Here is a 25,693-nt window from a genome sequence, read left to right on the forward strand (position 1 = left end):
TTCACCACAAGTTAAAAAAAAAAACAAAAAAAAAACTGAGGAACGAAGAAAACCTTCCAATATTTTTATAATTGGGATCCTGTGACTTTATTTTATTTTTATAGCATGCATATTAGTTCGGGATGAGGCTGTAGCGCTTAAGTTGGACATACACTTTATTCAACAATAAAATAAATACACTAAAATCAAGCAATACGTATCTGTTGTTACCATTTCCTACTTTCCTAAAAATAAGGAACTGTGCAATGCATTTAGGCAATTGCTACAGCCTTTCAAATAATCTCCCTCAATCTGACTAAAATGCAAATGTTAAAGCATACAATAGTGAGCAATACATTTCTTGTCATTATACCAAGGGGCAATTGTGTAAATGCTGTTGTGACACTCTCTCTTGACCTGAATACTTCTTTCTCTCAGATGCATACTGCAGCTCATCTATCAATAACTATCCTGTCTAACAGATATCTTTCATTTTATTTGCAGACATCTCTGAATATGTATGTCCCTGGGGTATTACCACCATGTCCAAAAACTTCCAAAATAAGCAATAGTTTATTGTTCAGCTGTGTTCTCAGTCCATGTACGGAAAACCAGATGCGCTTAGTCACAGGCCTTTAGTCTCCACAACTTGATAGGGCGATCACCTTCATGCTTGTGTAGACCAATACAAAACGTGGCGTTGTGTATTTATTCCATAAGGTCTGTTAAGGGGAAAATACAAGAGACGTGAGAGAACTTTTCACCTCAAGGAATTTGAGCCTGTTCGAGCACTATCAATGGATGGTGCCGTAGCTCATTCTGAAGTTACCAGCCCTGTTGGGATAAGGTGGAGGTTGTAAGATGGTTTGGGGCAGTATGATATATCCTACTGTCATCAGGTGCTTCTTCATGTCCTTGGATAACCTCTCAATGGACAGCCCCTCCTCCCTGATATTTTGGCCAGGATTGCAGAGACATTTTCCAGACATCGTCAAGTTCTGCCCAATTTCCAAAATGAGACTATATTGGATTACTTTCAATGATATTTCTTTAACCACCGCATTTATTATTTTTTAGATCTGCAAACACACTAAACATCCAAGAAGGTTATTGTGAAAGTTATTAAACACTTTTGCGCATAGTCCTCAGAAAACAGTGGATGCTGATTTGAGACACATCAACACTTTTGAAGGGATACTGATGTACTTCATTAGAATAACACTGTTTTTTAAAACTGTACTTTAGACTTGATTTAACTTTTCTTGATTAGTTTCCAATATGAATTTGAAGTGCCTTCCAATATAAAACCCAAAGAAAAGCCAACCATTTTTAACACACCTTTTTCTAGTGTCACCAATATTGGTTTAAACAGCCTGGATAAAAGCTATACATTGTAGGTATTAAACTATTCACATAGAAAGCTTACAGTTACTCAAAGCATCATTTATATTAACTAATGCCTTGTTTCCACTGCCCGAGAGGCCAGGCCAGGGCCACCACAATCCGCCGAACACACCCCAGCCCCCCGTTTCAGAACTTTTTGTAAACCCGGCCAATGTCTAAGAGGTCCCAAAGGGATTGTGGGAAATTACTGCGTTTCCTTTTTGAAAAGCACGGACAGAAAATAAAGTGGTTAGCCTCTTCTGGTAACAGATAACAAGACGAGCGGGAAATACGTCTGTGGTTGATGTAGACATCAGTGGAAACGCCCAATTCTTAATGGACGTCCAGCTGCAGCCGCCAGTGAAAACAGAGCATGATAAAGCCAGGTGAGAGAGGACCTGCAGAATGAAGTAAAAATACCATCTCTGTGTCTCCTCGATGTGCATCTCTAATTTCTCTGCATCTCCTCGACAACGGCTACACATACAATGTTATTTCAGGAGCTGCTCTGAACCACAACTTCAGAGCTACTACAACTTCACTATCCAAGGCAAACAGGAGCCTGTGAGAATTCCCACCTCGAAGTACTGGCTAATGGTGATAAATAGTACAAAGACTGTAGTATCTGACACTGAAATACTGCTGTTCAATTCAAGGCAGACTTTTAAGACAGAAGAAAAACCAAAACAGAGCTTTGCAATATGAGTAGATTAACAAAATCAGCTTAAACCACAGGAGCTCCATATCGTTTTTTTGTCAAGCCTTCTTTTTAATACAAACAATTAACCTCATGTTGTAGGTGTAGCTTCTGCCAACAAGGCCCTCTGTCAATTGCCAATCCCCAGTAAATGACATGTCACAACTGATGAACGTTAAAGAGAAGCATGTTGTGCAGAATCCCTACCACAATGTTTATGGGAACTCTGTCAAAACCATCAGAATCAATGTTGATTTGATCAATTTATGCTGTGGTTTTTACTCTATTAAAAATTCCAATAAAATACTGCTTGTCTGAGTCAGTTCTGATCAATATACCCCAACATCTTCGACCTCATTTTGTGTCAGTGTGATGCACAAATAGTGAGAAGACACATAAAAAAATTAATGAATACATTATAAAACACAATCCATCCAAACACTGCCTGCTAACAATGCCAGTCACCTCATCTTAAGGGAATGCTGTCTGGCAAACTCAAATGTATCTTCATTGCTATGATTTGATACGAGATCTAATCTAATCTGGAGCTTTAGTGTAACATAAAATCCCTGTTAACTCGGATCTTAATCATGATTCGGGATATTCTCTTGCTGTTATGTTTTGTCATTTGTTTTCCATTCAATGAAAACTTGCTTCCATGCAGATTAAATTATCCAGAACTCTTTTTAGGACATTTAATAGTTGGTATTCCCAAACTGAAAGAGACAAACCGCAAGCTACAATGGTTCCTGGCCTGGGCTGCTGCAGCTATATGATGGTTAAAGGAGAACAATATTGGAAAGGTGTCACAGTTCTGGCCTCAATCCAAGTCAACACCAATGGCATGATTTAGAATTGCTAACCTGGACAGATACAGCACAGTGCTCTTTTTCTCTGTACTAGAATCTGGCACAGTATTCCTCCAGACATCATTCAAAAGTCTACAGCAGTATTCATGCCAAGGGTGGCCCTACACACTGTTAACAGCTGTCTTTTGGTATTCATCTTCTATCTCAATGTGTTTGATTGCAGCATGCATCAGTCATATTTTCTATTCTACCCATTCTCAACCACATACCACATTCGACAAGGGCTTTCTGTCACTCTGTATTTGCAGGAACGATATCAGGCTTCCGATGTCTTGGTACAATTCTCCCAGCTGTATAATTTTTTAATTTCTGCCTAATTTAATGTGTCAGGTCCAAGATTTGGGGTATTGTTGTTTTCCATGTTATGGGGGATAGCCACTTAATCCCAGTACAGCCCTAGAACATGTGTAAAATGTCCCCCGTGTCCCCCAATCAGTGCCATCCCAGTGTATTCATATTAGCTGGAGTCTGGCATCGAATGTTGGTCGTTCTATACTGCATCCCTCTGAGTTGAGCGCTCCCTATTTGCAAAGACACATCTCCTTTCGCGTCCCCCTTCTTATCATTTCCCTGGAGTCTCTTTCCCACACTCTTTGTCAATGAAAATTGTACATGAATGAGTGTATATGTGGCCTTGAGCCATCGGCTTCCAATGTGCTGACTTACTGGTGAATTGTGGTATTTATTTCCTGTTTAAAAAATACATTGTAATCTTTGTCATTATCATTGTAATTATTTCCAAATTCTGCTTCTTAATACAGTATTTGCTGTTTGAGTGTACAATGGATGCAAGAATCTCCTTTTGTGTTTTGATTCCCAATGAAATGTAATGTAATTGGCATACTGTGGTATTCTTTATCAGGGAAAAAGGGAGATTTTCTCTCCTATGTAGAGTAACAATCCCCATATTTCAGTATGTAACTAATTTCAACTGAATATCCTGATGTGTGCAACTTCAAATAGTCTTAAACCTGATGCATAAAAGATAAATTTACAATCCAAAAAGAAGGAAAATATCTTAAATATAAGAAGTAACTACAACAAAAGTTATTGTCGTAAACTTTTTGGAACACTGATTTAATTGTTGCTGCTAATGAAGGGTTTCTTAAATCAAAACTTTTGCTGTTGCTGTTAGTTCCTTGTTTGTTGTGTAGCTGATTCACATTTAATAAAGGAAACAGGCAATGAGGCTAAATAGGCCATGCTAAGGTGCTGTTCTTGTCTCTAAAATGTCACACTTATTCATGACTTGTATTGGTAGTGGATCTATAGTCTTGAAGCCTTTCTGCACACGTTTGTGTTCCTCCCTGCAGGGGTGAACTCTCCTTAGTTCAAAGCCAATATATCAGAGCTGTGAGTGAGTGTGTGTCTCTGGTTCCAGATCAAGTATGTGCCTGTCCAGGAACCTTTACACTCAACTGGCTTTCAATGAACTTGTTGACTTACACACCTTTTATCAGGCCTGTCATTTTCATTTGGCAGTACATACAGAGCCTATGGGCTCTCTGGAAACTGCCTCTTCAGCCGGAGATGACATCAGCCCTGCTCATTCATCACTGCTGTGCATCTTGTATGAAAACACACATATGTACTCCAAGTCACCAAATTTCGTAACTGGCTTTCTTTGTTCCAAACTGCACATGGCTAAATTGTCCAAGTTGAACAGGTACTCCTCATGCTTTTTATTAGTTTACATTTGCAGCTGCATCAAGCATTACACTATGTATACTGTATAAAGCATACACAGTGATAGTGACTTGACAAAGTGTACACTTCCATTAATGGGTTTTCAAGACAGGTGAGTATAAAGCGGATGAACCCCGAACTCCTGAATCACAACAATCAAACCATAACTGAATATTTACTCAGGAAGGATAGTCAGCATTTAAATATCTCACAAGAAGTATGCTCTGTCTCTGCATTGTGATTTGCAGCAAAAGACACTACATCTAATTCAATCTCAAAATCAAGCAGTTCAAATGGTTTGAAATCATACTCAAAGATTTTATATATATGTATATATATATATATATATATATATATATATATATATACACTCACCTAAAGGATTATTAGGAACACCATACTAATACTGTGTTTGACCCCCTTTTGCCTTCAGAACTGCCTTAATTCTACGTGGCATTGATTCAACAAGGTGCTGAAAGCATTCTTTAGAAATGTTGGCACATATTGATAGGATAGCATCTTGCAGTTGATGGAGATTTGTGGGATGCACATCCAGGGCATGAAGCTCCCGTTCCACCACATCCCAAAGATGCTCTATTGGGTTGAGATCTGGTGACTGTGGGGGCCAGTTTAGTACAGTGAACTCATTGTCATATTCAAGAAACCAATTTGAAATGATTCAACCTTTGTGACATGGTGCATTATCCTGCTGGAAGTAGCCATCAGAGGATGGGTACATGGTGGTCATAAAGGGATGGACATGGTCAGAAACAATGCTCAGGTAGGCCGTGGCATTTAAACGATGCCCAATTGGCACTAAGGGGCCTAAAGTGTGCCAAGAAAACATCCCCCACACCATTACACCACCACCACCAGCCTGCACAGTGGTAACAAGGCATGATGGATCCATGTTCTCATTCTGTTTACGCCAAATTCTGACTCTACCATCTGAATGTCTCAACAGAAATCGAGACTCATCAGACCAGGCAACATTTTTCCAGTCTTCAACTGTCCAATTTTGGTGAGCTTGTGCAAATTGTAGCCTCTTTTTCCTATTTGTAGTGGAGATGATTGGTACCCGGTGGGGTCTTCTGCTGTTGTAGCCCATCCGCCTCAAGGTTGTACGTGTTGTGGCTTCACAAATGCTTTGCTGCATACCTCGGTTGTAACGAGTGGTTATTTCAGTCAAAGTTGCTCTTCTATCAGCTTGAATCAGTCGGCCCATTCTCCTCTGACCTCTAGCATCAACAAGGCATTTTCGCCCACAGGACTGCCGCATACTGGATGTTTTTCCCTTTTCACACCATTCTTTGTAAACCCTAGAAATGGTTGTGCGTGAAAATCCCAGTAACTGAGCAGATTGTGAAATACTCAGACCGGCCCGTCTGGCACCAACAACCATGCCACACTCAAAATTGCTTAAATAACCTTTCTTTCCCATTCAGACATTCAGTTTGGAGTTCAGGAGATTGTCTTGACCAGGACCACACCCCTAAATGCATTGAAGCAACTGCCATGTGATTGGTTGGTTAGATAATTGCATTAATGAGAAATTGAACAGGTGTTCCTAATAATCCTTTAGGTGAGTGTATATATATATATATATATATATATATATATATATATATATATATATATGCTGTATTATATGTATTAGGCTTCTTAATAGTAATATCACAAACCCAAAAGTGATTCGGTGAAATGTCATACTGAAAACTGAATACAATAATCAGGCAATCAGAAAAAGCACAAATAGTGCTTGTTTGCAAACCCACTGAATTAAAACACATGGACAACCCACACTTAAGAAGAAGAAAAAAACAACAACCGCAGACCATTACAAAATGAAAGACACTCTTTAGAACCATATATTAAATCATATGATAGAAAATAATTAACCAGAATTTACATGAAATGATATCACTTTCCTCTGCCTACAACTTATTTGAACTATATTCGTATACGCACCAGGCATGGACATAACTAATGTTAGGAGATCAGCAACAGATGTTTCTTTCTATTTTTTGTTTGACAACATTATGTTTGATATAATAAGATTAGCTGACCCGTATTTTGCAGTATCATTTTTCAGCCATTTTATTTCAATTAGAATTAGGATTTATGAGTAGCCATGGCATAGCTCTGGTCTGATTAGCTCTTTCAGGCATTCTTTTAACTGCAGTAAGATCATCAAATTATATTTTTGCAGCAGCAAGAAGTGTTTTTTCCTCCTCTGAAAACTGTATTTTCAGAAAATTCTGGAAACTGGAAATGATGTTATAAATAGCACACCTTAATTCAAACTATCCTTTAAAATCAACTACTAAAATCCCTAAAACAGTGATATATATACAAATACAAAAAGTGCTTGTTTGAACTAAACATACAGTGCCTATAGAAAGTCTACACCCCCCTGAACGTTTTTCACATTTTGTTGTGTCAGTGCCTCAGAGTTTCATGCATTTATATGACACTTTTTCCACTTAACTACACACCATACTCCACATTGTTAAGGGGAAAAAGTTTTTATTGTGTAAAAAAAATATACAGTAAAAATACAAACTGAAATATGAAGTTGGATAAGTCTCCAGCACCCTAAGTTAACACTTTGTGGAAGAAATTACAGCTGTGAGTCTGTTAGGATCGGTCTCTAACACATTTGCACACCGAGATTTGGCAATATTTGACTATTCTTCTGTACAAATCTGTTTAAGCTCTGTCAAGTTCCTTAGGCACTACTGATGGACACGTTGTGCTACCAATTTTCGATTGGATTTAGATCGGGGCTCTGATTGGACCACTCAAGGGCATTTCCCTTAGACGATCCAGTGTAGTTTTGACTGTGTGCTTTGTGTTTCAGTTTCAGCTTTTTTGCAGAGTGCAGCCGGTTCTCCTCAAGGACTTTTCTGTACTTTCCTTTTTCCCCTTCTTATCCTGACAAGTGCCCCAGTCCCTGCCAATGAGAAACATCCCCATAAACATGAGGCTGCACCACCATGCTTCACAGTAGGGATGGTGTTCCTTGTTCTGTGTTGGGTTTGCATTGAGGCCTAAATGTTCCAGTTCAGTCACACAACTTTTTGCCACATGACTACATAATCTCCTGTTTTTTGCATACTTCAAAGAGTATTTAAGATGGACCTTCTTGAGTACCATACAGGCATACATGTATAAACACTCAGTCATCAGGGCTCTAAGAAACATACATGAATCTCATTAAATATATCTATAACGATGCCATATCAACAATCCAACTCCACCAAGACTCTGACAATATTAAAATCTGCAACGGAGCACATCAACGAGACACAATCTCTACAAAACTCTTCATGGCAACACCTGAAGAAGTGTTCAAGACTTTGGACTGGGAAGAAAAAGGAAGCAAGATAAATAGAACTTACATGAACAACCTTCGATTTGCAGGTGACATGTTTGTGCCTGAAGACCTGTAGCTTCAAATTCAAGAATGCTCAGGTGCAAGTAAGAAAACAGGACTCAAAATTAGCTTGACCAAAGTCATGTTCAAAAACTGTGTTTTAAAATATAATTGAAAAGTCACAATTATTTCTGCCTTGGACAGCAAATCAACACAGGTGGAGATCTTATGAAAGAAATCCAAAGAAGAGTAAAACTTGGATGGAGTATATTTGAAGGAAATGGCACACTATTGGAATAAAATTTTACCATCTGCCTGAAGAGACAAGTATTGATCAATGCATACTACCAATGGCTCTGAAACCTGATCACTAAATGCAAACTTGATACTGCAACTGGAAATCAGACAAAGAAGCATCCTTGAAAACACATACATTAATTAAAAAACAAACAAAAGTATGTGACAATATGAGTGAAAATATTAAAAAGCAATGGGGCAGATATTGCAAGAAGAAAAAACAAATGGACAACAGAAGCTATAGAATGTATCCCAAGAGATAAAAAATAGTCCTTCATCCAGTTGTGGATGGATAAAAGTTGATGATAATGAATTTATATACATGTGTTTGTGTGTGTGCTTAACATCTAACTAGTATAATAACTAGTTTAAATAAGTATTTGAGAACCCCAACTGTACAGTAAACCAGAGGACACTATAATGAGCTTGAAACGCTGGCTGGAAATGAAAATCTTTTGGTTTCCATTGACTGATACACCTTGAACACACTCTTAGTCTCATAAGAATCCCCAGCCACTCACCTACTCGAAGTTCCTGCCCGAACACTGTTTTCTCGCCCAGCGCAGAACAGTTCCACCGGCCATAGCGAAACTGGTACTGACACTCATTGATGCCCAGCTGTGCTCCCTCTCCAATGACGATGATGGCGTCGGGCCGACTCTGGCATATTGCCCGTTGCCGAGGGGCCAGCCCGGGTATCTTATTGCAGATGATGTTTGCACCCAAAGCTACCACCGAAGACAGGGCTCTAGACCGGAAAGAAACAAATGGACAAGGCATTGAAAATGGTGGCAGAATAGATTAATTCCCATGTTTATTTAATTAAACTTTTAACACAGTCGCCACTTAATTGTCTCAGTTATTTTCTGAGAGATATATGCTATATGGTCCCGAAAAAGGAGTAATTCATAACTGTGACTGGCCCAATAATTAGAAAATAAACCTTAATACTTTTTCGGAGAGACTCATTTACATTTTTTCAGATCATGCAAATAGTCATTAACAAATGGTCTGAATTCACCACAGAAATGGGATATGTAAACAAACTAGGATGAAACTGAGATGTAAGTAAGTATATATGATATAGCTGATATATAGTTGATTGCATCTTTAATTTAAACACAGTTCGCTTTCTTTCCAAGAGTCACATCATAATTCATTAAAGGAATGCAATGCCCACACATATGACTTTGCATGGTACTCCCACCGAAAAAAAAATGTTGATAAATCTTCTCTCAATGTTTCTGCCTTCTGTAAACTATTCAAAATTGTGTTAGAGCGGTCTTTACCCCTCATTGCAGACAAAGAAGGAAATCTATAAATTGCTTGTTTCCAAGATTTAAGGCTAATCTATCTTTTGATGCTCTATGTGAAGAAAGGCTGCTGTTTCAGATCCCTAGAGGCAGCTGTGATCTTGGTCTTTGGTTTGGACTGACATTGTTATGATGCTTTTGGGAAGCTTTTCTTAAAAATAAAAAATAAAACAAAGAAGAAGAACTAAAACTAAACAAATGTGAAATTTCTCCATTTGTACATTTACCCACTCCAACCCATGTAGATAAATGCCTTTCAAACATGTAAGAGAGTCCCATAAAAGGCATAAAGCAGATGCCAGCTTTGAAGTATGAAGTAGGCCTCAGAGGACTCTACCACAAGAAGGGCAAGCTGGAGAAGCCAATTGTGTGTCAATGACAGAGAGACTTGTGAGCAAAAAGTCGGCGGCGGCAACATCTGATAGATTCCCTTCGAACAGATCATCACAGTCATAACCATGTTCCCCGAATATAAACACAAAAGTTAATTAAAATTAGGAACGGCCATAAGCCACATTCTTTGTTTTCAATTAACTATTTTCCAGAATACAATAATACAGATCATGAAATCCAAAGTCACATGTTGAATAGCGACACACAAAAAAAACTGAATATACAATGGTTCATCGACCTAGACACACTGTCGCACAAAGAATGATGCTGAAACTCTTCTTCGCGATTCACCAAAAGCAATCACCCACGTTATGAGATCTGATGTACTCCTTATCAGTTCAGGAAACAGACAAATAAGCAATAGTCAAGGGTGCTCCCCATTTATTAAGTTGCCTATATTAATTCGGTGCCAGTAACACAACTTTTCCCAGCCCAGCCAGATAATGCATGAACAACTGTAAATGGGCTTCATGCAGTTAATTTCATGTTGACTCCAGATTTAGTTTCTACATTTAGCATCTTATTAACTGCATATTGATTTCACATTGGCAGGTTAATTACCCAAAGACTGTGGTTTAAATTGGTCTACCTAATTAGCAAATGATCTCGAAATGCCTGCACCATATTAGGAAGCATCTGCATTTGTGATTTTTGTTTTGTTGTTTGTCGTGCCAAGAAAACAAACTTTCCCAGGCACAAACACTTTCAACTGCCACAACACATTTAACGCACTTCTTCTGACACTTGCTTTAACCAATTCAGCTAAAATCAAGATATTTAGAAAATTAATACAATGGGTGCTACAAAGAAAATATGATCCCTTTTCTATCAAATTAAACTGATGTTTAATAAGCTGTACATGTATAACGCAGTCTGTAGTCATTTATTAATTTGATGTCTCACAGGAAGAGATGCATGACCTAAAACAAAGCTTTTCTTACTAGGCATATCCACTAGATATGTAGAGTGGTCAATTTCTGTAGACAGGGTTTCTGATTTTTAAATCAGCTCAGTGTCACACTCAAATAAATGTCACCACTGTTGAAGTGTCCACATTTCCCAACAATTTCAACCCCCACTGTTTATATCTGTTTACCCACTACCCAATACCCACTGTTTAGATTCATATCTGTTATCCAAGCTATCATTAGGAAAAAATAGGGTTAAAGATGTAATGCAATTTCAAATGTAACCAAACATAATTTATTTCTTTATACTAAATTGTGTTTGTGTGACTTGTATCAGTACAAAGATGATAGCTGTAGGATTTCTAGGTCTGTAGTAGTGGAGAACAGATGGGGTTTAATATGAAGTCCATATTGATTTGGTTTTGTAACCAAAACCACTTGCAATCTTATAACAAACAAACAAATACCCAACATCTTGCTTTATGGAGTTGATTTACTCAGTTTCTATAAGGCCTATAAACTTTTTTACAATGAGACTTTTGATGTTTCTTATTTTATGGCTCCATTAAGTATTTTAATTCAATCATCTTGATCTAACCCATGTCTGTTTTTTGGTTTTAGTTTTTTGTTGTTGTTTGTTCTCTTACATTTGTTTCAAGTTGCTTCCCTGACTAAATTAATGCTTTCCAATGGTACTAGAGTCACATAAAAAGCATTAAATGTAGAGAAAATAAATAAATTAATTAATACATAACAATAATATTAATAGTAGTAGTAGTAGTAGTAGTAGTAGTATGTACCCTTAAGAAATCATGTTCTTTCCAGGGTGGTCATCAATATAGAACAGTTGCAGATTATTTCACAAGCCTGTAGAGTACACAAGGGTGTATTTCCATTTGTTTAAGTGTCCTATGTAATTCAGCATTATTATTTAAAAATAGAGCAATACTAAATTATGTGCTTGAAAAATCTAAGAACGCAACCTATTGTAGTATCCTTGTTTGCTTTATATAGGACAAGAAACCCATTGCAACCACACCAATTAATTTATATTGATTATCAGTTAATACATACGATTGTATACAATTTGTGTGGCCTTGAGACTGCTGCTTCTCTGACCACCTGGTTTAAAGAACTGTGTCCTTCTAGAGGAGAAACTCTCAAAGTGGCAACTACATTAGGTAATAAAGATTTCAATTTCCTGGCAACCCTGTCCCTTTGGGGGTGGTATAATTATATAAAGATATGCACATTTACAGCTAGAGTGTATCCACTTAGTAAAGGCATTATGTTCTTCAAATTATGTCACTTGGCATTCATTAACATTTTTTTCCTATTGTTGTTCTTGCTATTATTTTTAGTTTAGTTTTTTCTATTGGCATCATTATGCTGCTTAATGTGTTCATTACCATGCATGCTTTGATTCAGTTCTCTTTTTTCCCTGACAGCAGTTCACCTAAAGCACAAAGCATGTTAATATGTAACATGTTGACTTTAATGAATGATGCTCCGTGCTGCGTCAATGCTCCACTAGAAAGCATCAACAGTATCTATATCATAAATTAGAAGCTGAAACCCAACCAGCCACATATCCTGTCAATTAAGCTAGTAATATGGTTCCTACAACAGCGAAAGAACATCATTCTTGTCAGTATCTGAATTATCTAGTTTCACAACAAGTTTGAAAGTTGAACAATTGCATGCATTGAAAGACTGTTTACTTAGTAAAGAGCTTAAACAAGCAGTTATGTATATTCAGAGTGACTTTTATATGACTGATTTCCCTGTTATGATAGCATAAAATATATACCTGACTGAAAATTAAGTGGGCTTAATTGCAAAAACAGGAATATAGAATTCAGGGGAAATAATCATAATAATTAATAGTTTCCTTAAATATACCTGGACCTCTCCAAACAATAGAAAAATCTGTAACAGCAATGACAGCAACATCAAATAATTATATTCAATACAAAAACTTTTCTCTGTTTCAAAATTGCTGTTAATTGAATACCAGCAAATCAAGTGTGATAATGATAATGTATGAAACAAACTGTGGCATATTGCTCTTACAATATATTTTAAATCAAAATTTAAACAGTGTTTTGGGAGCTGCCAAGACAATTTTGTTTCAAACCTTTATAATAAATTATAAATCATTGCTTATGAAAGTTTATTGATCAGTTATAAATGCAATTATGAATGGTTCTTAACTGTTTTATAAACTATTTACCAGTCATTTATTAATCATATCATAATATAAAGTATTACCTATAAGTTTATTATAAAATGAACAACAAAGACCTGATGGTATACAATAATAATACAAAAGAAACATTAGGTTTACTTTTGTTAACTTATATTAGAGCTATAACATATACATGTGAAACGTGCCTACTTCAGTATGAAAGACAGGTTTCGATTCAACGCAACAGAAAGTTTAATAAATATGACATATAAAGACACAACATATTTGAAATAGTCAAGAATATCACCAAGGCAGAACTTCTCCACAACACTCAGAAGCTCTATTACATATTTAAAAGTCATTCCTATGTAGAGTCTGTATTTCCAATAACAAAAAATATGGTATAAATCAATCAATACACGAAAAAAAACAGTTAATGTCTTATACATTATGGAAACAAGCCTGTTTCTTCTGAATATTCTAATTATACTAAGCGATAATCTTTAACACCAACATTGAGGTGCGAGGAGACGTGACAGGGATTAACCTCGCATTTTCAAGAGAAGGTGGTCCTGCATTTGACAAGTGAAGTGCACAAGCAGTCCCATCATTTAAAAATGCCACCCTGGACCATCTAGTCCCTGTTCTTCCAGTTGTTCGTAGTAATAATTTTCACTGTTCCATCACTAATGGAAGTAAAGTTTACTTGTATAGTGTAATGAATGTCAAGATTAGATTCTTATATTAAAGATAAAAAGAACAAAACACCCACACATCAGTAAAACTAGAAAACATTGTATCTGACATTTCAACAACCCTACTCTATAAAAGTGCACCAAGAGAAATGATTCTCACAATGCATTGTTGACCTCTACAATCAATGATGATTTAATTGGTAGGCAGTCAAAGCCAATTAATGGTTCGCAGGTTCACAATGAAAACAATATTTTCTTTCCTAAGCTTATTTTGTGGAACAAAAATATATAATTGATTTTAATACTCTAAAGATTAGAATACAAAGCTCAAAATGACGCTATATAATCACAAAAACAAGACAGCAGTTTTACAGTGTTAGAATAAACATTTGGTATTGCTAGAAGTAAAGCCAGGTAACTTACTGGGCAGCACTAACAAACTGGTATACCCAGATCCCTCTGGGAGACCGTATCTAATATCTGCAAAAGCAGCAACAGGAATTGTTCAAGATGAAAACCCTAGCCCAACAGCCTGGAGAGTTTGTCAAAATCTGGAACAGCAGTTCACGGGGGAAAACAGTACAAAAATACTAAAAACATGCATGACAACAATGGACATAAAACAATCTCCTTCTAGAGAAAATGAATGCATGAATGAAGTATACAATATGTTACAGTGTATGAACCCTGATCATTTATTTGGCAACATCTTATTCTATACTGGTAAAGTATAACTTTTTTCAAAATAGTACATCAAAATGATAGCTCTTCAATGGAAATCACTGTGAATCATGGACAGAGTTTGAAAAGGATACGTATTTGCTTTAAATGTGTATAATAATTGAAAAAATACAGGGGGGATGCTAAAACAAATTGCATACTGTAAAATAATTCAAGGACGGAAGCTTTAACTAAGAGTTTAAATATGTGCTGTCCATGATAATTGCTTTTGCAGTTTTCTTAAATATAGAAAGTACATTGTCATTATTGCAATTGTATAACTCCTCCGTTTTAATGCAAAATTTAGATTTTTACCTACATTACATGGCTAATCATTTCATTACATAGTTTAAGCAGGAGATCACACATTTTCAATCTTGTACTGTATAATTTTAAATTGTATTGAACTGTTATCTTTTCTATTTTCTTGATCTATTGAACCAGTGTATTAAAACTGTGAGAAAATGAACGGAAGACATGTGTTTGGCTAATGTGTCTGGGAACAAACTGTATCATCTGCTGCTAAGCTGATCCCACAGTAGCATGGCTTTTGGTATGTGTGCCTCAGTGCTTAAGATAACAAGTGTAAATCCTTTACTGCTATAAGTTTGTTCTCCTTTAATTAAACGTGTAAAATAAATGTTCCCAGGGTGGTTAGCTTAGATAAGTATACTGTGAGCTTAAGTTCTTAACTGTCAATGGCAATAAGATAGGTCTAGTTAGTAATTCAGTCAATCAGTATGTTTTCATGGAGCACAAATTTGGAATCCAGGGAATACAGGGTACCCACAATTCTGGTCCCAATAGCGCTGTCAAGTCAATTATTGGTACCCCATCAAACTTTCATAGTTTGGATTTGGAATGTTACGCATGTCTGTATTTAAAGTTGAATGTTTTTGTCAATAATGTTGACCAATTCAGCCTGTAGATAAGTTTAGATTTCATAGTTGATTGAACCAGCCGATCAGTATGTTATCAACCCATTAGATGGAAATTCACATCTGACTGTCACCTTATTGCCAGAGTGCAAGTCAAAGGTTTCCACTGCTCTGTGGCTATCAGTAGCAAATCATCCCTTTAGAAATGCAATATTTTAATTCAGTATAACAGTATTAAGTATATACATTATTTTTTAAAGTTAGTAAAACACACATTGAACCAGTAGGCCTATATAATACAAACAGTACTGATACAATATTATAGAATCTTAAGTGGCAGTAAGACTGTGTACCATTTTAAAATGTGTTGTTTTAGTGCTACTACTGCTAATGATAAGATGACGAAGATAATGAAAATGTATCAGGTTTTCATTGTGTAATATCCCTGATTTAAATATTCAAATGCATAAGTAATGTTATGATCAAATGCAAGAAAACACAGAATTCGACCTCCTTTCCTCATAGAATTCAATTTTGACAGATAAAATGTTGAATACAAAGCGTAAGTAGAACCAGCATAAATTATTTAAAAAAACGTCAATCAAAGGACATGATATTCTGTTGATCCTAGAGCCAACAAATATTCATAATGTTATTTGTGCATGTTCACCTCTACTAGTATGTTGTGTATAATTGTAAATTAAACATGATTTTGTCACTGAAAAATACTAAACTCGAATCGGTGGAAACAGATTTTAAAATTGTGTTTCTTTAGGACAAATCTCCCTGCTGAATAAAACTATACTAGCATATTTACAAAACAAATTAATATATAGCTATGTTTTTCCCTGCAAACACGAAGATCACAAATTTAGTATAAGTAGGCCTGCACTTATGTATAGTCTAAAACGATACTGTAAGTGTTAGGAGGATGTAAAGGAAGTTATATAATATATAAAACAGTACATGTATATAGATATAGGCTAATCTACTTCACTGGGTACTTCAACAGGCACATTCAGGAAAGCTCGACTGTACATTGGAAATGTATAGAACCTGCCTGGCACCACGAAGTGCAGGAGAGGTGCCGAGGTTTAGAGACTTGTGCATATGCTAATTTATAAATAAACAAAAATCTAAATTCACAATTTAAATATAAACAAAAAGCTATTGGTAATTTACAGAGACAAAGGGACTAGTTTCACAAACTATTTATTAAGGTTAGTGAAACCTGCTGTATAAGACTTACTTCACAGTTCACTCCCTAAACCAGTGGTTCCCAAACCGGTCCTGGAGCAGCACCTGCCCTGCTGGTTTTCTTTGCAACTGAGCTCTTAATTGCATAATTGAACCTTCAGTTCAACTAGTAGTTCAATGAAGGGCTCAATTAAGCAATTAAGAGCTCAGTTGGAAGGAAAAGGCTCCTAGACTAACGTTTTGCACTGACCTACAAGTAAACTCAAGTAAACTTAACCAGCAGGGGTCATGCAACTGAAGGTACACAGTGAACACAGCCTTCAAATTACATTCATGCCCCCATTAACTACAACTGAATTTTCCAGAACTAAGTAGTTGTAGTAGTAGTAGTAGTGGTAATAGTTAGAGTCAATTTAAAATAAGATTAATAATCTAAGAAGCCTAAATGTCTACTCATATGGTGTCTTACTTTTTACTAGCGTCCTTAATGAAAGATGTGGTATGACAATGCACTGATCACCGTTATTGTTTAGCTTAATTTTAAATGTGATAATAATCTCTAATATACAATGATACGAGACGCACACAGCAAAACACGTCAGTCCCCAAAAACTCCAGTATGAGTACAAGTGAAAAGGAAAAACATTGAGAAATATACGTGGAAAGTAAAGGACATGCTAAAGAAACAAGGAACCACATCCTTTCCTTTTTATATTCCACGCACGTTTTAAACTACCCCCCTTCCCCAAAATATATCAAATTCGCTGTAAGCCGAATAAAGCAGGTTTAAATTATAAAAACAAACAATGGTATGTAGTTTCTAATGTACAAACCAAAGCTAAACATAGTCATGCCCACTTTTTAACTGTAACCATAAACCACATCTATTTTAGTATCAAGTCTGGGGTCTAAGCACAAAGATAAAATGTATGGTTCCGTAATTATTTTAAATGCGAAAATAAAACTTTCTCCAGAGAAGGAACCAGGAGCTTTTAATGCAATTATAACGACGCAATTAAGCGCAAGAGTGTCAATCAAACGCAGCATGTCAGTGACCAATATTTTACTACCACTTTTCCAGATGTGGTTTTAAATTATAACCTTAAAGCAGCATGGAAGTGCACAGTGATGTAATGAATAAACAGTAATTCCCTTTCGCAGGCCCTGACAGGTAGCCTTTGCAGCATTGCAGGGACATGCCAATATAGCGACATCCACGCTTATTAAACTGAGGAATCTGTTATACATACACACACACACACACACACACACACACACACACACACACATATATATATATATATATATATATATATATATATATATATATATATATATATATATATAGTTTATCTTGGACGTCTCTGCCGTTTCGTGTGGCCAAAAGAAACCTCGTTCAGTTGTTATTATAGCGCCGTATACCAATTTTTAGACTATTTTATCGGAAAAATAAATGCTGCTTAATGTCATGCAGAAGAGTCTGTTAAACAGACGTATTAGATATGTTAGTTCTATGTTTTACAACCTACACAAAATATGATTGTTTTGTGTGTTCTATTTTCAAACTTTTTTTACACATGCATTATTATTATTATTATTATTATTATTATTATTATTATTATTATTTAATAATATCACCTTTATTATTACACATCAACGTTATGTAAAGACAATAGTGTCCGAAGTGCGGCGCAGTGACTGAAGGAGCTGCAGTGAGACAGGTGAACAGAGCAGCCCGTCCCACTGTGAACAAGCCTCTGTAGTGACCACCTCCACACACAGACCAGTGACATGCATTTATTATAATAAGTTATCACACTACCATACAAGACTGCTACTACTACTGCTACTACTACTACTACTACTACTACTACTACTACTACTACTAATAATAATAATAATAATAATAATAATAATAGTAGTAGTAGTAGTAGTAGTAGTAGTAGTAGTAGTAATTAAAATAGTAATAATAATAGTGTGGTCTTCATTTTACGGATATGTTTACTGAGAAATAGATTCAGTTTTCTGATATTGGTGTTTCCATCAACCTGTGCGTCTTTACACTCAATACATACATACACACATACATGCAATCACACCTACACCCATACATACATAAATAATACATTGCTGAACACAGTAGCATTATCATCACTACATCACTTATCACTGTATCCAGTGAAACGCTGGGGGGAAGAAAGTGAAGTGGGTAAACTTACAGGTAGCTACCACTGGTGAGGATGAGAAAGATCTGCGGGTAATACACTGACAGCAGTACACTGCGGGAGGAAAAGAGGATCATGATGGCATGGACCAGCTAGCACAGCTCTCTGATTGAGTCCAGTAATTCCGTAAGCGGGTCGCACGTTGGTCCCCTCGCCCAGAGCAGCGCTGTTCCCCGGGCTGGACGCGGCGGCGTGTCTGCGGTGTCGGCTGCGTGTTGGCGCTACGGCGCTCCCGGCTCCCGGCGCGGTGTGTGTGCGGCGGACTCGCAGATTGAGTCTGTCATCTCTCCGCGGGAGAAGCTGCTCCAGAGTGTGATTCTCGACCCGGAATGATGCTGGTTTAAGGGATTTTGGATGGCAGAAAGTGCCTTTCTCTGCTCTCATGAGTCGGGGCTGCCATTGGGCAGACAGGCACAGCAATCCGCCCACTTATGCAGCACAACGGGACAATAGGGTGACACCGATCTATTCCCGATACGACCATCTCCCATTCATGAATCAAAAGCCAGCGCTGGGCAAACAAACACCGCAGCGAAACAGGCAGGTTTTCCATTGATGCAATGTAGCGTTCATTCATAAGTTAAAGGCTTATTAGATGTGCGTGTGTGTGTGTGTGTGTATGTGTGTGCAGGCTGCTTGCAAACTTGGTTTTGACATTTCTGAATTCAAATGTAATGTCAGTACGCATCAGATAGTAACGATCATATAATATAGCATATATAAAAATAAAACACAGATGTCTGCATGCATGCCTGCTATTGTGATATCGCTTCGGGTATTATCATCCTTAAAAGTTTTAAATTAATTGTATAGCCCAAATCCACCTCGATCGCACCCCCCCCCCTTTTTTTTTTCTTTGGTAATATTTATTTGGCACTTCAGATGTCACGATATTTACTCGTGATAATGCGCTACCTTTTCTTTACACGTTTTTGTTTTCCCCCAAACCCAATTCCACACGCCTGACGTTGTGATTAATGAGGATATAATACAATAGTGTAATTTAAATACATACATACACACATACAAAGACGTCCTCAAACTTGTTAGACTTGATAGGGCAGGCTATATCACTGCTATTTACACACCACTTGGTTTGATTAGTTGATTGATTTGTGGTGACAAACATCACCGACATGAGAAGCTAGTAGGCTACCGAAAGAACAAGTTGTATTGTATAATATTATAGGCCTAATCATTTTGTGACATTAAGAAGTTGTGTGTGAAACATATTTGTGAAAAATGCTTTATGAATTTGGATCACTTTCCAATGTCTGTTAGTAATGTTATTAACTGATATTATAACTATGATTAAATATTGATAATTAAACTCTTCTTAATGATCAGATATACAAATATATACGTTTTAAATTAGTTCAACACTGATTCAATCCAGAAAACGTACTGCAACAAATACAACAAATACAACAAATAAATCAAGGCTGATATTTTGTGAAACTGTTGCAGGTGCAGAAAGCAGCTCCACCAGCATTAGTTCTTTGCAGATGCGACGTTTAGTTGAATTAGTCGCAAACGAGATACGCATTTATTTTAACCAATCGGACACAATTGTGGTCTTATTTTAATAGTTCTATTCAAGATGTGGCCCATGTAGTGTTAAACACTCGAGAGACGCATGTTTCTTTCTTTTTTTAACTCATACTACTTATTTCTATAATGCTTTACAATTAGAAGTGAAGTTTAAACCACAGGGTTCTGGTTGCATTAGTTTACATTATTATTAAAGTTTCCATTTTTAATAGACATGATAAAACATGAAGGGCCTTTTTTTCGCCTAGGCCTGTTTGTGCGCAGTGTTTCAAGCTTTCATATGCAGAAAACTAAACTGACATTTAAATTAATAGTGTACATGCTGGTGGTTGTTCAGTAACACGCGTGGAAACATGGTGAAATATTTAACACTCAAAATAGCCTAGCCTACATAAGACAGTGTTTCCCAACCCTTTAAAGCGCAAGGCACCCCCCCCCCCCACCACCACCATCACCACCATGCCCACCAACCTGCACACTCTCACCTTTTATGAACTTGAAGATCAAATTATACTTCCAGGGAGAAAAGACAGCTTGTCTTGATGCACAGACTCATTTGATTCTGGTAGAAACGTATGTATTCTTCATAGATGAGACATGGTTATTAATTAGATTAGTTTTCTAACGTGTGACTTTTTCTCCAAAAGTTCAGTGGGACATCTGTGCATGCATGATGGTACACAAATGTGCCACGGCACCCTGGTGCAAAAACACTTACTTGATGCACAATATATAGTGCGCAATATGATTGCAAAGGTGCAGATTGCGCATATATTGTAATTATACATGACCCAGAAAAAGACGGACTTTTTAAAATGTTCCCTATAACTACCCTAAGGTCTTTCTAGCATGTTCATATTAAATGACCACTTCACCCCATGTTGTTAAAATTAAACTCCTAACACTAATTGCGCATTTAAAACGTGATACTTTGAAATGGCACAACACATAGCGCATTTGTATTCAAATACAGCGAATTGCGCACATCAGAGAAGTGAATTCATTATTTGTGCTTCTGACTTACAGGAACCTGTTTATTCTGAAACTGACTGATGATTGTACAACTTTACTGAAAATGTACAGCCCTGTGAACAGTGGCTGCATCCACGGCAGTTTCCACCAGAGGGGTGTTCTGTTCTCCAACTACAAATCAGAAACATCTATCAATTGTTCTCTTTTTTTTTTTTTTTTAGCTTTGTCGACAAAAATAAATCCGATTGATTTTGTCGGAAGAAAACTCGTTTAAGATACTAAAACAATGCCCCTCGGGGGTGCAAGAATCCAGCTGAAGCTTTGCAGGACAGGTAAGGACTCGGCGTGAGCTCAGGAATGTGGAAATGCAACCCAGCCTGCTGTTAATAAGGGCACCCTGTGTGCAGGTAAGCAGGAGTCTGGCAACGAGGTTACAATGCAATCCAGAGGAAGCATGCACAATGACAAAGAGGTCAAATGCCGCCTGATAAATGAAGCCCCGCACCCCTCCGGCAGTGAAAACTGATTTAAAGTTGTGCACAACCCTGTTCACAATATTTCGTTGTGTGCCACACACTCACGCTGCGTCAGTGACGATCAAGTTCAAGTTCAACAGGACCTGATGGATAGCATCTCATATTAAGCAGATCATGGGCCGAACCAGCACAATCTGTTGCCTATTAAATACAATCTCATATCTAATCAATATGTCAATCCCATAACATCTGTTCAGCTGTTATACTTTGTGGATCACTGGAGAGAAAGAGGTTACTCCACGTTATAGACCTAATCGTGTTGAGTCGCTTTCGTACGGCATTGCTTGATCATGAACACTCACCCCAGTTTTAGATAGATGATCCCGAAACACAAGAACACGAAGAAGATCCACTGTCGGAAGGGTTTGTGCATGATCTAGCAGCGGCGAGCACCAGCCATTCACCAAACAAACTTGCCAAAGTTCACGACGGGCATACTTGACAGATCTTTCAGCCTTTCCAGAGACACACACCGGCCCAGGTTTGCCAAGCAGCGTGGAGAAGCGCCGATCCTTTTAAATCCATGCTGTGCTGGAGAGCCAGTGCGCTTTCAGGTGCGCCGCCGCGGTGGCACAGTGCAAAACGAAAGGCAGCAGGAGCGAGGAATGAGGTCGGATCACTTCAAGCATGTATGTCACTCTTTCCTTTCAAAAATAGCTTGCCTGTGCTAATGTCCCCCAGGTAAAACTCCCCCCCACGCTTCAAAACCAGCCCCTTTGACACGGAAGAGGTGTTTAGGAATCCCCCTGACATCTCCACTGCGATCGTGCTGCTTTGACGACATCTTAAGTTCTTGCCATGTAGCTCCAGGTATTCTGCAGGTAATATAAAACTCTCCACGCCTCTCTGCTGAATCAAGGGCATTGAGGAGATGGGTCGGGCTATGTGCCTCTGTGAAACACGTGTGATTGTTTGAGAACTCAGTGAACAAAGGCCATCAACCATGTGTTTGTGTCATATACATACTTATATTTCTTTTTAGAAAATGCGTTATTTGTAGATGTTAAGTAATATGGAAAGGTGCTGGATATAAATGTCCATCAAGGCCAATTCACATTTTGTGCAGCTAAACCGATGTTGTATCTACTATAACTAATATATGTCATACATGTACATGCATATGAATCCATAGGTATCCTAGGAAGGTTGTGCACTTGCTAGCTACCATCTTACCTTGCTAAGGTGATTGCTACCTATGCAACAGTTACAGTGATCCTTCAAATCACACAGAGCAACGCTAGGGCCAGAAGATGACTTGGATTTTTGTGGAAATTAGATGGGGATTTCCAATCCACTCGATATTATGACGGTTGATAGGGTGTTACTGTGTGTCCTGAAGGCCCACAGGTTGGACAGCCAGTGCAGGAAAATAGTGTGAAAACAGACCCCTCAATAGACTGCAGATGTGTCCAAACTTGGATAGCTGTCCACCTATACGTTCCTGTTTTATATAGGTGCAAAATTATATAAGAACAGTGCGTTTACTACTCCTTTAGTATTTGTTTAAGTATACTAAATATATACAATTTCTTGAATTATTGAGAAGCATTTGTAAGGCACTGCATCAAATGATAGACTGGAAAGACCAGACATGAAACACCATTGTGTTTAATATGGGTTGGAGTCAGAAATAAATACCTACCCTGAATATGTAATTGAAATTAAAAATTGGGTTATATGTACTTAGTATGTATAGTCTTATTCTTTGTCTAGGGGTTCTTTTAATGTAATCATGACGAAGGATATACAAAGTGAGGCGTTGTGCTGAACAGAAAATACAGTACCTGTTGATCGGATGTCGGTGCCCTGTCTGCAGCGCCTTCATCAGCTGATTAAACACGACACCCCCGTGCGGCCAAAGGCGAGCATTGCGAGGTGCGAGTCTACTGCACATTTCAAGTGAAAACCTGCAATTTCCCAATAAAACAAACCTGCGTGAAATGCGTGCGTTGAACATAAACAGTGTCTGGTATCAATCCGCAGTGAAAGTTCATGACCTCTGTAGCCAAAGCATATAATAAAGACACTTTTTTTTTTAAATCTTTTTTGTTTAAAGACTTTTTCATTGGTGTTAAGTCCATCAAGTGGAATATGTGAACATGCAACAATATGCATTATCCACTATATATAGATTTCCCCCAATAATGCCAGAATGCTTCAGACACTCGTTGATTGACAGGGGTTATATTTATATTCCCTACATAGGCTTCAACTCTCATTTATAGAAACATACTCACTGATGCATAATAGCTGCAATGAGGGTTTGTATCTCGCTGGTCCTGCATTGTGCCCCATGACACGGACATGGCCCGAGAGCTCTCGTATGAAGCTGCACTTGTTCTGTTACCCTCACTCCGCGCTCTGTTTCCCATTCATTCATTCCTTTGGCTGCTTTAACTTTCTGTTTTGTCTTCTTTTGAATCGGATAATCGACCTGTGAACAGCTGGCGAGGGAAGATTTCCTTCTGGTTTCTACAAGGACTGTTTTTCCACATGCAGCTCCTTTCAAAGTCCATTATTTCTCGCCACTCTCTTGTTAATGGTGTGGATGTAAACAGACAGAGGCCTACTCTGGCATGCACCTTTTTTCAGCAGCAAAAAATATGCTTACATTCTGAGTGTAAATGATTGTTTGAAACTGAGGACTTTGTAAGCATTTTTTATTTTTTTATGTATTTCAAGTCTATATAGCATAATTACATGGATTATAAACTATGAAGAAGGGGCCCATACATCAGTGTAGGAAAGTACTTTCTGTAACTGTACTGGCATGCATTTAGTGAACAAAAGTCATTTTCAAAGTGCCGTGCCTTCATATTATCCCTGCATGGACTGGACAGTGGCCTAGCGCAGCATGATATAATGAGTCTGGTATCAAACGTCCAGCCAAAAACTCCTATTTATGTAGTACTTTTCATAGCATAGAATAATACGGTACTTAGTTACATATAACCTACCATGTTTTTATATGTATGTTTATTAGATTCCGTGTGGAAAGAGATCATTCTGATTTATTTCATGCAGATGACCATAGGGGGTTATACAGGTCTGTGTGGTGGTACGAAATATTTCAAATTAAATCTTTTGCGCTGAGGAATGTATTCAGCCATGGGGACATACAAGGTGCAAAGTATTTTTCAAACCACTAGAGGGAAGAAGCCCTTCATATTATTCTTGAAATCAAAGTACGCCACCCCCCCCGCCCCCCCGTTATATCTCCGGTTTCGGGGTCCAATAAAAAAACACAATATATCAAGGGCTGCGATACAGCGAGACAGAGAAGACAAATACTCGGAAATACTATACAACCAACTGTAAATGGATCTAAAGATTGCAGGCCTCAGAAATGATAAACAGGCAGCAAATAATCTAGAAACACAGAGAAATAGGAGGCCAATGTAGTGCGGAGTGTAACTGTAATATTGTACTGTGCGTTTTTCAATTATGCACTATTGCTTTACAGACAAGAATGTGTAATCTCTATATAGGGTAGCGTAGGGCCAATTGCACAGGCCTACAAGTAACAGTAGCCTATGTACTGAATATTAAAACAAAAAGGGGGTTACAAAATATTGAGGTTATATTCAGAGACATGCGCATCTTGACTATAAAAAAAGGGAGCCAACCCCACAACCGCAATATATCCGAATCAGCAAAGGAGTGGTGTAATTGCTCTATGACGAATAATTCAACAATTGATCAAATAGAAAGCTATGGGACATAGCCTTTGGAAGCTTTGTGCATCTATGTTGTACTTTGTTAAGTCTAATAATGGATGAATACAGTTGTAACTTTTACCCACCAATGTATGGTACCTGTAAGCAGCTGCC

General features: G+C 37.5%; 1 protein-coding gene across 2 annotated transcripts in view; it reads right to left on the reverse strand.

The window, feature by feature from the left end:
• LOC136771802 (protein Wnt-7b) overlaps positions 1-22,689 on the reverse strand; it is a 52,593-nt gene extending 29,904 nt beyond the window's left edge. Inside the window, exons 1-2 of one of the 2 annotated variants that reach the window (XM_066724331.1) lie at positions 22,166-22,689; positions 8,809-9,035 (exon numbers count right to left, since the gene is read on the reverse strand). In XM_066724331.1, coding sequence (XP_066580428.1) covers positions 8,809-9,035; positions 22,166-22,236 — 298 coding nt within the window. In that variant the 5' untranslated portion in view covers positions 22,237-22,689. Of the gene's footprint in view, positions 1-8,808; positions 9,036-18,798; positions 19,114-22,165 lie in introns of those variants that run through there. The other variant, XM_066724330.1, reaches the window with a different exon arrangement.
• Positions 22,690-25,693: the final 3,004 nt, after the last annotated feature.

This window comes from Amia ocellicauda, chromosome 15 (genome assembly GCF_036373705.1).
Source record: "Amia ocellicauda isolate fAmiCal2 chromosome 15, fAmiCal2.hap1, whole genome shotgun sequence".
NCBI lineage: Eukaryota > Metazoa > Chordata > Actinopteri > Amiiformes > Amiidae > Amia > Amia ocellicauda.